The sequence below is a fragment of the Macrotis lagotis genome, chromosome 1 (assembly GCF_037893015.1).
Source record: "Macrotis lagotis isolate mMagLag1 chromosome 1, bilby.v1.9.chrom.fasta, whole genome shotgun sequence".
Lineage (NCBI taxonomy): Eukaryota > Metazoa > Chordata > Mammalia > Peramelemorphia > Peramelidae > Macrotis > Macrotis lagotis.
The window spans coordinates 535,925,876-535,939,434 of NC_133658.1; the positions used below are offsets into that span (position 1 = coordinate 535,925,876).

At 33.9% G+C, this 13,559-nt stretch overlaps 1 protein-coding gene across 2 annotated transcripts in view; it reads right to left on the bottom strand.

Annotated features, from left to right (window-relative positions):
* Positions 1-3,928: 3,928 nt before the first annotated feature.
* Positions 3,929-13,559, bottom strand: part of PDK3 (pyruvate dehydrogenase kinase 3) — a 137,510-nt gene continuing 127,879 nt past the window's right edge. For both annotated transcript variants that reach the window (XM_074214227.1, XM_074214228.1), the window contains exons 9-12: positions 12,726-12,836; positions 8,395-8,508; positions 6,672-6,811; positions 3,929-4,673 (exon numbers count right to left, since the gene is read on the bottom strand). In XM_074214227.1, coding sequence (XP_074070328.1) covers positions 4,643-4,673; positions 6,672-6,811; positions 8,395-8,508; positions 12,726-12,836 — 396 coding nt within the window. In that variant the 3' untranslated portion in view covers positions 3,929-4,642. The remainder of the gene's footprint in view (positions 4,674-6,671; positions 6,812-8,394; positions 8,509-12,725; positions 12,837-13,559) is intronic.

The window sequence follows — 13,559 nt, forward strand, 5'->3', positions numbered from 1 at the left end:
ACATAGAAAAAAAATCAAATAAGACTACCCCCAAAGTCAAAGCTGGGTCATTTTAACACTTTCAATATCAAAGAAATTTTCTGTTACTCAAAAGTTTCATGAAATATGTAGATATTGCTAGTAGCATGAAACTGGTTATCTGGCAGTCCTAATAGTCAAGGCAGTTTGGGTAAAGGAATTGCATTTGCTGTATAAGGTCAGACCAGAAGACCTCTACTACAATCTTTTCCAACTCTTAACATTCTACAGTATAACTAGTTTCTCTGAGAGGAAATAGTTTCTTTGTGTTTTTTTTTACTCAGTCCCACAAACTGCCTATCAAGCCTTATCTTTGTCTCTAGTCCTTGTTTAGAAATGAGCCCAATGCATAGAAGATGGGAGGGGTTTATCCATTATTCTATCCTTGTATAGCTGTAGGTGGAAAAGATACCTATCACATAAGGACTTCAGATTATGCAGGTATTTTCTATTTGCCTAATTTTATTAAATGCATTAATTGACTCATTACAGTCTATGAGGATGACTCATAAAGTCATCCTCATTTTGACAAGAAGATGCCACCAGTCAGAGTAGAGAGGAGTCTGATTTCTCTTTTAGGCAGAAAGTTGGACTAGCCTATTCCAAATTTTAGGATTCCCATAACCCAAGAATTCAAACTCCTCAACAAAATATATATATATATGACCAATATTTTGTTACTACTGTTGGGTACAAATGGAAAAGACTGCCAGGCTGGGATCCCATTAGCAATGGCACAGGAATTATTGTACTGTGGCATTATTGGGACACCTATATAAGAAAGACTGGTCCTGAAGTGAAATAGCCAAGGGGAAAATTCTAGTGAACCAACAAAGCCTTGCAATCTATTCCAATATTCATATGTAGGTAATGAAAGTTAGCCTAATTTAGTATCCTTTAATAATAAATCCATTAATTTTAGAATTTAGGAAAATAATTACTTAAGATCCATTGTCTTTTACAACAGAACTTCAAACAGAAACTGTTTATTAATTTATTAATATATTTCTCTTCTATAAATATATTAGTCTCTGTTCTCTTCACTAACATATAGACTATAAAGTTCAGTAGTATGATCTTCAAATCCAAAGATTATAGACTTTGAATTTCTGATACCCAACAGTGTTTGGAACATAACAGGAGTTTAATAAATGTTTAAGTATATAATGATCTGCCTCCAAAAAAGCTACCAGAGTAAATGTAATTGTGATTCTTTGCTAAGAATCTGTACTAAGAATCTTTCCTAAGAACTGTAATGAAACAAAAATTGCTACTGAATGACAGTATTTTATGAAATCTGAAAGCTTTTGATCATGCTGTAACACTTGAGAGTCTGATAGCCTTAGAAAGTGCTCCAGGGATAATGCTGAATACCCAGATGGAGGTCTTATGACCCTGGGTAGAGGATTTCAACACAAATGTAGTCCTGAGCAAATAAATTACTTCCTTTGGGATCTCTGGGTTTTCAGCTGCAAAATAGGATGTTACCATTCTTGTACATTTTAGATGTGAAAACTGAATGAGATAATCTATGTGAAAGCACTTTGAATAATTTGAAGTGCTAAGTAAGGTGGTAATAACTATTCCTCCTCTAGCTGAAAGGCTCCTAAGACAGTAATGCCCTGAAACAACTGTTCTACATCAGCAATTCCTGCAAGATTGGGAATTCTTCAGTTGTCTGTGACAGCACCCAGGGCCCACATCACCATTTATTCAAATGTTGGGAGAGAACCATGAAAGGTACAGAATGAAACTAGTAAGAATACACAGGACTCACTCCTTCATTCCTGTCCCAAAATGTAGCCATATGACTTCCAAGTTTAAAACTAGCACTGCCTTGGTTCACACAATTAGCATGGGGGAAAAAAATGCAACTGTACAAATAAAGTATCTTAAATGGGGCACTCTTCCGAAAGAACGATGGAAGAATGTAATAAGAAAATCCAATTATTGGAGAACAGACATGCCTGGCAAGTAAAAGATCACAAAAATCCAGGCATGAATGTTTACATGGAACCTGAATTTCAAAAATAAACACAAATTACTTTGGGATTATCACTGCACAAGTAATCAAAAGTTGGCTGCAGAATACAATACTGTCTTTGATCACTCCTACTTACTCACATCAACAATATGATATAAGTAAGAATTCAAAAAGCTAGTGAAAAACTCACCTTGTCTTACCAGGCTGGCAAAATTTTGATGGTATATGGGAGGTTCTGAATCAATTTCTGTGTATACCTTAATAACAAAGATAAACTCTCACATCCTTCCCTCCAAACAAGGAAAAATAGAAGGAAATTTTATTACTCAATGCCTCAGTAATATGAACAAACCCACACAAAAATAAACAAAAGGTAACCAAACAACTTTTTAAAAATGAAAAAGAATTATATAAAAGACTTCTGTTTAAGGTCTTTGTCTCTGCTAAACATATTCAGTTTTCACTATTAACATCACAACTGACAAGAATGAGGCAGGACTGCCTGGTGAACCTACTATAGACATGTAATCTAGCAATAGGAGTTAATATGCATGTTTCTGAAGAAAAATGAAGGTTTTGTAGGTAAAATCTAGTGAAGATATACTTAATGCCCATTGCTCAGGAGATATTCAGGGTCTTTAAAAGTTCAAGCATCATCTCTGGTTTACTACCCTCAACCTACTTTTCCAAAGCATCTTATCCCCAAAATCAGGACACCAGTTGAAACCTAATATTGATGGCATGAGTAAGTTGTCACTTTCCCAGAGTTAAGTGTTATTCTTTCCTTTATAAGAAATGGTTCAATCAAACCATTCCCAGTCTTATAAACTTTTATGTCTTCAATAATTATTCACTGTAAGAAGATGAACAAAGTGCAATATACAAAATTCTACACAGGAAGTATGAGCTCAGGCAGCAAAATGACATAAAAGAAAATAAGGTTCCATAGGAAGAAACAAAATACAAGAGAAATTAACCAACAGGCATACATCCTCATGAAGTAGAGGCTCTTGGGGAAAAAAAACCCCACTAAACTTTTGTACAGTAGCAAAAAAAAAAAATTCCACTGACAAAGTCCTGTATAAAAGGGATAAAACATAAATAAAATTAAAAGGGATAAAGAGAAAAATAAAATTAAGATGTAAGAGTTCTTAAAAACAAAAATATACCCAAATTAGTAAGATATAATTCTTAAAAAAAAAAAAAGGAACCAAATGACAAGAGAAAGAGAAAGGGAGTCCTGGGAAAGGAAGTAGATTAGTTAATAAGTAAATTAGTTCCACCATCTCAAACTAGTTCCTAATGAATAAGTAGTGTGTTATGCAACAATAAACATTGCATTATTCTTGCTCTTAATCTTCACCACAAACAAAATACAAAATAAGGAATGGATCCTAAAATACCACCTTAGTCTTTCTGAGGTAGACCAGATACATAGTTACTATACTAGGATCTTAAGTCTAGCTATGGATCCCATAATTTCCATTTCAAAAATTATAAAAGTAACAAATTCACATAACATAGTTCCTCTTGTTTCCATTCTCTTCTATTTGTCCTCAACTAAAAAAAGAAGGAAAAAAAGGAAAAGGAAATAAAGGGTATCAAAATTAAGATTATAGGACTGATACTATATTCTAAATTGTGATATTTAGTGAAGGTTAAAATTTCAGACTGACTCTCAGTGTAACAATATCTTGAAAATTTCCAGGAAGAATAACAGTTTTGCAATTCTTAAGTGCCTCAGAGGAGCCTTCCACCTTTCTTAGAAGAATCTAAATGCATATAGAACTAATTTAGTTAGGTTTTTACATAGGATTAAAAATTCCATTCCCCAGTAGACTAAGTTTCCTTTTACAAAGCTGACCAAGGGCATTATTTCATTAATGGTCTCTAAAACCACTAAAAGGCTCAGTGAAATCCCAGGACAACTTTTGGAACACTTTTAATCAACAGAACGGCAGTGTACAAATTAAATAGAAGGTCAACTGCATGTAAGGGTGAGATTTCTTTCTAACATGAAAGTTCTAGCACCTGACAAGGTGATAGAGAACATAGGGAGGGAGGGAAGTGTTTGAGCCACTTGGAGCCTAGGTGGTTGTGGAATCAGAAAGGGATGGTCAAGGCTTTAGGAAAGGAATTCCCCACTGATGAGACCCCAACGGATGACTTCACTCCTTAGTACCTCTGGGTCCTAGTCAATGGTTTGAGAAGAGCCTGGAATCTAGCTTAAAATACAAAACACCACAGCACTTTGGACTTAGGACAGAAGTGGAAAATCCTGTGGGTGGGGAGTAGAGGCAGTGGACTCTATAGTAATGAGAGTGAAGGGCAGAAAGACAGGGGAGCTATATAAGGCATCATACTTCCCTGTGTCAGGCTCTCATCAACCTTCTCACCCCCAGAACAACTAATCACACCAAGGTGTTGTGAAAAGCACTCAGGTTATTGTTTTAGTGGGAGAGCTGGAGAAGCTAAGGACAGGGTCCATGGAAAAGGTCCAGCTGGTTCAGTGAAAATATATGTTCAAGCCCGGGAACAGCTAGGGTGCCACCTCCCCCAAGATATGGTGGTAAGGAGCTCTCTCTGGCCAACTTGCAGAAGATACAATCTTCACAGAACAGGACAAATACAGTCATTTCTTTAGAAAGTTCGATTTGTCTTGATTTTGTCACTGTAAAGAAAGGAAAAATGATTAAAGGTTGTGCTGACAATAATCTTTCCTGTACTTGGAACTTAAAAGTAGTTTACTCAACAATTGCCTTTTTCTTACACAGTTATATCTATTGCTATCAGAGAAGAATACAAGCTACCTAATTCTTTTACTCTTTTCTTTTAAATTATTTATTTATTTATGACAATGTAGTTAAGTGACTTGCCCAAAGTCACCTAGCTAAGCTTAATAACTATTAAGTGTCTGAGGCTGGATTTGAACACAGGCCCTCCTGACTCCAGGGCCGATGCTCTGTCCACTGCACTCCCTAGCTGCCCTACTCTTCTCTTAATAAAACTGGAGGTCTAATTTCTAAAACTTACATAATATATGAAAATATAATAAATATACAAAACATTAAGTGACTTTGGAATCTACTATTTATGATATGTAGATAATTATTTTGCAATTATTGCTTAAAATACATTGTAAGGCTTAATTTAATACATTATTTTAAATAGTCATCTGTTAAATCGAAAATTATAATTGTATTAGAAATTATTAATTGTTGTATGTTATAGTTCCTAAAGTATCAACTAGAACTTTTTGAACCCTGTCATTTAAAACATTTTCAATTATAGCAAAATTTGTCTTAGTGAAAAACGAAATTTTAATTGATTTAAGATTATCTTGTATGAATAAAATTATCTAGATATCCCAATAACTTTTTTCATTACTTGGTTGTTTTTGTGGTTAGATATTTTGTCTGACAATTGAAAGTAAATTAATGAAAACTCACTAAACTGATTCTGAGGGCAAAAATATTCAAATTTGATAATTTTGAGTTCAATGATGGAATAGTACACTTTAACATATGAATTCATTTGAAGATTTCAATGTTGCATAGAAATACACTAAACAGATTTGGGTCCAGATTTTTTACTGCTTCTGGCAAATATATAAAAAGCCTAAGAGTTCCCAGAAAAGAAAAACAATTTTGAGTTCTCAATATTTGTAAATATGCTATATTCCTTTTTATTCTTCTTTATTATACTTTTACTATCAAATAACTCATCTTCATTATGTTGTGGGGCTAAATCATGTACAGTTGTCAGGACCAAATTGAAATCAGATAGCATAAAGTTTCTTTCCAGCTTAAATTTTATTATTTTCTCCCCTCCTCACAAAAAAAAATCTATTTTTTTTCTTCTCACTCCAATGGGAAAAGAAAAAGAAAGATCTTGCAGCAAATATATATAGTAAAACAAAAAAGTTTCTTCATTGGCTAAGTCCCAAAATAGGTTTCATTTTGTACCCTGCATCCATTAACTCTGTTGAAGATGTAGGAAGTATAAATTTTAAGTATCCTATGCAGATTATGTTGTTGCTCTCTCAATTCATGAAACACTAAATTTTTAAAAGCTATCATACTAGTAAAAAATGGAAAGTGAATAGTTAAAATTTCTTTTTTAATGAAGATTGTCATGTAACAGAGGCTTACTGCAATTTTAAATAAGCTCCATCTTTTGAAAAAGGAACCAGATCTGTGATTTCATTTGTGTGAGGAACTTTCCCAATGCAGACCAGCACCTTCTTTGTAACAAAGTCCCAGTGTTACCTTGGACAAAGAAAAGTGAATGACTTGCTCAGGATCAGATAGTATAAGTCAGAAATGGGTCTTGAACTAGCCTTCCTGACTAAAACTATCTATGCTGTGTTGTCTCTCAACTTCAAATTATGTGGAAAAAAAAAAATGATAGATAGTTCAAAGGAAATTTCATTTGTACATCTTAAAAGTAAATAAATCTTTTTTAGTCATACAATTATAATTTTTTCCCATTTGTGCAGGGAAAAAATTATGTTCTAAACTTTATCCCCCCCCCACAAAGGATACTTCAGTCTTATTTCAATAACCTGGCTACAAAGAAGATTTGACTGATAAAGGAACCTATTTAGATTAAGAAGGGTAAATTTTATTTGTAATATACACAATTTATGGAGAGCTAGAGACAGACTTACAGTTTGGCCTTGTATTTTGAAGCATCCCTGGGTTCACTACTAGGATTGCTCCAGTCATCAGCTTCAGGTGTAGTCTTGTAATGCCTCCATGCTGATTTATTAAACACTGGAAGCCTCTCAAATGATTCACTTGAAAGAGCCTGTAGTGATAAAAGGAGATCTGTGAAATATCCACAATATGAATTATAAAAAGACTGAATCTGAAATACAATGAACACATTGAAATTACATTTTTGGTAATTTCTTATAGTCAGAACAGTCACATAAAAACTCTTTTAGTAAAATATTAGGAAATGCTCTTTTTTCCTCCTATCCACCCAAAAAACCACAGTTATGGTTTCCAAAAAAATGGGAGAGGATTATATGCAAAGGAACTTTTATATAATTGTTTTCAGGTAATCATGCCCAAGGAGAAGTCTATTTGACAACATGATATAAACCAAGAGACAAACTGTTCATTCAACTGATGAATGCTTAGCCAACTTGCATTCATACTGTTTAGGAGGAAACAAATTTATGCAAATAAAGACCTATGAAGTGTTAGCTATACTGTGATTACAAGAATTAGGTCCTTTCACCTTTGGACAAATATCTATAGTTAAAAAAACAAAGCAAAACAACCCACGTTTCAAACAGCATAAGAAAATACAGTGGCTCTCTAGAGAAGTGCTATTTAAGCATTATTTTTTAAAAAAGATTTTAAAAAACAGTAACAATACTGTAAAAATTTATTTTATCTCTAAGAGCTTAAAATCCAGGTGAACATCAAGCAATAAACATTATTAAGCACTTAGTATGTGCTATATGCTGGAAACAGAGAGAGAAAAAAGCAAAATATATTCCCTTTTCTCAAGAAGCTTATATTCTAAGTAGAGACAACATGTATGTATGTATGTGTGTATACTATGTGTGTGTGTGTGTGTGTGTGTGTGTGTGTGTGTGTATAGAATACATAATGTATAAATATAGAAATAATATAAATTACAGAGGAGATATCAAGTAACCTTAGGGTTCCTGCAGAAGGCAGCCAGGGACTTTAAGGGGTGGAGGTGAGAAGGGAGAGCGTTCCTGTCAATGCCCAGAGAAAGGAAATGAAGTCCTGAGAATTGCAAGGAAGCCAGCATGGGATGAAGTAATGTGTCAGAGGACTGAAACATGAGAAAGGCCAAATTGTAAAGCACTTTCAATACAAAACATTTTCAGTTGGTCCTGAAGTAAAAGGGATACACTAGGGCTAGCTGAGCTGGAGTTGGGCTGGAATAGAAGGGCATGATCTAACATACACTGTAGAAAAATTAGTCTGGCAGCTAGGCTAGATGGTGAATGAATTGGGGAGGGGGAATAACTTGAGGCAAGAAGATTTAAGTCAGAAAAAAAAAAGTCTTCATCTAAAATGGAAATATACTTGAATGAAAATAAAGAACATTGTCATGTTCTTCCTGACAACTAGGGAAGAAAGGAAGGAATAAGCAATAAGCACATTAGCAGGTTAAGTTCTTTGACAAAGATCTCATTTGATCCTCACAACAATCTTATGAGGGAGGTGCAGTTATGAGGCAGATAGAAGGCAGTTAAGTGACTTGCCCAGCCATCTACCTACTGCAACCATCTATCTACCTAACTCACTATAACATTCACAGTTTAAAATAAATTACTAAGTAAATACATGAGTGTTAAAACATTTAAACAATAAACATTTTTAAAAACCACTCAAATTAAATACCTTCAAATAAATTACAGCATCAGTACCCACTCCTTCCATTGAATAGAGTTTTAGGTCTCCTTGAAAGTACCTGGCATAAAGACGGGAAATGGGCAATCCATAGCCAAATCCAGCCTAAAAAAGTAAAGCCCAACACAATAAGATAAAGAAACAAGTATGAACACAAAGATATACTTTGAAAAATGCATTTCAGATTTAAAATTAAGCATTATTTAGCATACAAAAGAGTTATAATATGAAAATCAAAATGGTCATATTAAACTTCAACAAGGTTTGAAGTGCTAACAAGACAGAATCACACTTTCCAAGGCTTTATCAGCAGATTTCCTCATTCTTTTAAGCTTTGAAAGTTACAGATAAATTAACAATTAAAGATTTCTCATCTACTAGTAACAAGGTCTCAGAGATGAACAGAGAATAATTCCCAGAATGGTTCCTTCCTGGGGTTCTGAGAAAGTTCCAGTATTCTAATTTCTTTGTTTTGGGCCCTCATCAAAGTTTTTATTCATAACTTGTCTCTTAAGAGGCATGGATAAAGTAATTCCACTGATATCAGAAAGTTCTCGTGAACTATAAACTTACTGCCAATAACTGTCAATCAATAAACATTTATTAAGTGGCTATCAAGTTAAAAACTTCCTAACACAGAGTTGCTTTACTCAAGGTGCAGAATAAGGCATATATTTTAAGAAAAGATCAATGTAAAAATTTATTTTGCTTGATTATGTTTCTGTTGCCAATATCTTTTACAATTGGAAAACTGGAAACAAGGCAAAGGGAATGATAGAATGGCCTCCCCCCATCCTGAACCCTCAAAAAAAAAAAGGAAAGAAAGAAAAAGGAAGATCATTGAGACGTTTTAAAAATGCACAAAGAAGAGAGTACCAGAAAGAAACAAATAAAGAAAATATCATTGAAAGTTGCATGATGAGTATAACTTCCTGCAACTTAAAGTCTTAGAGAGTTGTCTACAGCTCTGAGAAGCTAAACAGATTGCTCAGATTCACATGTTCTAGAAAGCAGGGCTTGAACTCAACTTTTCTTAGCTTTGGAGCTGATTCTATCTCTATCATATCTATAGATGCACTAGCAATCTTCCTTTTATGTTAAAAAAAACAACAACAGTCTAAAGCAAGTCAATAAATGGACCTTTCCTTAATATGGTAAACAGTACTGATCAAAAACAGTTTACAATACTCTTTAAAGGGCAAACAATAAAAGTCTTTTTTAATAAAATAAGGGGCAAATTGAGGTTGTACATTATCACCATGACATTATTCTAGAAATGCTAGTTATTTTGTGAACTCTCTGGGTCCTATAATTAAAAGAGATGTAAATCAGAGGAGTCTTAAGAGGTTGGAAAAAAAGATATAAGTAAAAATATATCATGCTTAGAAGGTTCTATTAGTTCCCATGATTTAGCTATCATTGCTAAGCAAAGGATTCCCAAATCTATATCCAGTTCTAACTTCTCTCTCTCCTGAGCTCTAGTGTCACATCATTAGTTGCTTCCTGAACCTGTCCTGCAAATATCCATCTAAAATCCATTAAGTCTAAAAACAGAGTTCATTATGTATTTCCCTAAACTCTCCTCCATTCTTCTGAACATCTCTTATTTGCAGCTTAGTGTCAGCATCTTCCCAGTTATCTAAGCTCCCAAAGTGTCATCTTTCATTATTTATTTGTGTTCACCCCACATATTCAATTTGTTGTCAAGTCTTGTCATTTCTACCTTCAAAATATCTCTCTTATATCCACATCTTTCACTGATCATCTTGTTTCAAGCCCCTATCACTTCAGGCCTGAACTACTACAATATTCTTAGTTAATCTGCCTGTCTCAAGGTTGATTTTAAAAACTTCTTTAAGTGAAAACAAAAAGGAAATGCTGTTTTGTTTTGGTTTTTGCAAGGCAGTGGGATTAAGTAACTTGCCTAAAGGCACACAACTAGGTAATCATTAAGTGTCTGAGACTGGATTTGAACTCAGGTACTCCAGAACCAGTGCTCTATCTACTGCACTACCTAGCTGCCCTTTTTGTTTTTGTATTTTTAAAGACTAAGTAATAATTTAAAAAAAGAAATTGCAGGACTTAAGAGTAAAAAACAACAACAAAGAATAAAGTCAATGATTAAGCTTAAGAATCTTGTTTAGAATGTTAGCCTCAGAAATTATAGAAGAAAAAGAAATTGAAGAAATTAGAATTGGGAAGGACAGAAGAGACAAAACTCTTCACTCTTTGCAGATGACATGATGGTATACCTAGAAGAAATCATCCAAAAAAACTACTGGAAACAATTAGCAATTTTAGCAAAGTTGCAGTATATAATAAAATAAACCCTCATAAATCCTCAACTTTTCTATATATGACTAGCAAGATACAGCAAGAAGAGCTAGAATGAGAAATCCCATTCAAAGTAACCTCAGACAATATAAAATACCTGGAAATCTATTTGCCAAGGTAGACTAGGAAACTTCTTGAAAACAATTATAAAACACTTCTCACGCAAATTAAATCAGATTTAAATAACTGGGCAAACATCAACTGCTCATGGATAATATAATAAAAATGACAATTCTACCAAAACTAAAATACCTGTTCAATACCCTACCAATCAAAATTCCAAAAAATTACTTTAATGAGTTAGAAAAAGTTGTAAGTAAATTCATATGAAGAAATAAAAAATCAAGAATTTCCGGGGATTTAATAAAAAAAAAGTGCAAAAGAAAATGGCTTAGCCCTACCTGATCTATTATAAAGCATCAGTCATCAAAACTGTGTGGTAATGGCTAAGAAATAGAGTTGGTAGACCAGCGGAATAGACTAGGTGCAAAGGCAGGAAATGATTATAGTCATCTGCTGTTTGATAAACCCAAAGAGGCCAGCTATTGGGATAAAAACTCTCTCTTCGATAAAAACTGCTAGGAAAATTGGAAGTTAGTATGGAAGAAACTTAGATTAGGCCAACACCTCATACCCTAAACCAAGATAAGATCCAAATGGATACAGGATTTAGACATAAAAAACATTATAAGCAAACTAGAAGATCAAAGACTAGTTTACTTGTCAGACCTATGGAAAGGGAAGCAGTTTATAACTAAGGAAGAGATGGAGAACATCACTAAAAACAAACTAGATGATTTCGATTACATTAAATTAAAAAGTTTTTGCACAGACAAAACCACTGTAAACCAAGATCAAAAGAAATGTAGTAAACTAGGAAACAATCTTTACAACTAATGTTTCTGACAAAGGATTCATTTCTAAAATATACAGAGAAATGAGTAAAATTTAAAAAAAAGAGCCATTCCCCAATTGACAAATGGTCAAAGGATATGCAAAAGCAATTTATAGATGAGGAGATCAAAGAAATCCATAGTCATATGAGAAATTGCTCTAAATCATTACTTAATAGAGAAATGCAAATTAAAGCTTCTCTGAGGGACCACCTTACAACCTCTCAGACTGACCAATATGACCAGAAAGGATAATGATCATTGTTGGAAGGGATGTGCAAAATCTGGGACACTATTACTTTGTTGGTGGAGCTGGGAACTCCTTTCTAGAGAGAAATTTGGAACTATGCCCAAAGGGCAACAAAAATGGGTACACCCTTTGATCTAACAATACCATTACTAGGTCTATACCCTGAAGAGATGATGAAAAAGGGTAAAAACATCACCTGTACAAAAATATTCATAGCAGCCCTCTTTGTGGTGGCAAAGAATTGGAAATCAAGTAAATGTCCTTCAATTGGGGAATGGCTTAGCAAACTGTGGTATATGTATGTCATGGAACACTACTGTTCTATTAGAAACCAAGAGGGATGGGAATTCAGGGAAGCCTGGAGGGATTTGCATGAACTGATGCTGAGATGAGCAGAACCAGAAAATACTGTACACCCTAACAATAACATGGGGGCGATGATCAACTTTGATGGACTTGCTCATTCCATCAGTGCAACAATCAGGGACAATTTGGGGTTGTCTGCAATGGAGAATACCATCTGCATCCAGAGAAAGAACTGTGGAGCTTGAACAAAGACCAAGGACTATTAACTTTAATTTAGGGGGAAAAAAATTGATATTTTACTGTCTGATCTTGCCATCTCTTTATATTTTATGTTTCTTCCTTGGGGATATGATTTCCTCTCTCATCACATTCAATTTGGATCAGTGTATACCATGGAAACAATCTAAAGACTGGCAGATTGCCTTCTGTGGGGGATGGGGGGGAAGTAAGTAAGATTAGGGGAGTAACTGTAAAACTCAAAATAAATAAAATCTTTAAAAGAAAAAGAATCTTGTTTAGTTAAGTTTGTGGAATCTTACCAAAGGTGCTGCTCTTGTTGGTTCGAGGCTAGGTCTGGGAGCAGTTGAATACATATAGTTAAACAGACGATCTATTTTTCGAAGTGGAACACCACCACCTTGGTCACTTATCTACAACACAGAAAAATTATAAACTTCTTCAAAGTGGAACGTGACAAATATTAAGTTAATTACAGAAATTTATCAGAAATATTCTAAATGTATACCTAAACTATGAGTACTATATAGTAATAAAATGATAACTTTATGAAAATGAAATTTTGACCTTAAAGTAACCATATGTGATTTCTTGTTATAATGTTTAAAATAACTTAAAAGAGAAAAATCTGACTGAAGTCTGGCAGAATTTGTATTTAGACCCACATTTCACATACCAAAAAAAAAGGAAACTTTAGAAACCAAGGGGGTACCCATCAACTGGGGAATGCCTACACAAATTATGGTATATTAATGTAATGATTCTGGAAGAAATGATGAGGGAGAAAGTTTTAGAAAAGTCTGGGAAGCTATTTACGAACTGATGCACAGTGAAGCAGAACCATGAACATATATATATATATATGTATATATATATACATATATATATATACATAAATATAAAACAACATTGTAAAAAACAAAAACAAACGATTTTGAAAGACAAATCAGATCAATACAATAATGAGGCCCATGACTGAGAGGACCAATAGAGAAGAATACTACCACCTCTGTCAAAGATTTGACTCATTTCATGTGATAATAGGCCATGCAATCTAAGATACATTTTTGGACATGGCCAAAAGAAGCATTCTTTTTGGCACAACTATTCAGATTAATTACAAGGGTTTTCTTTTT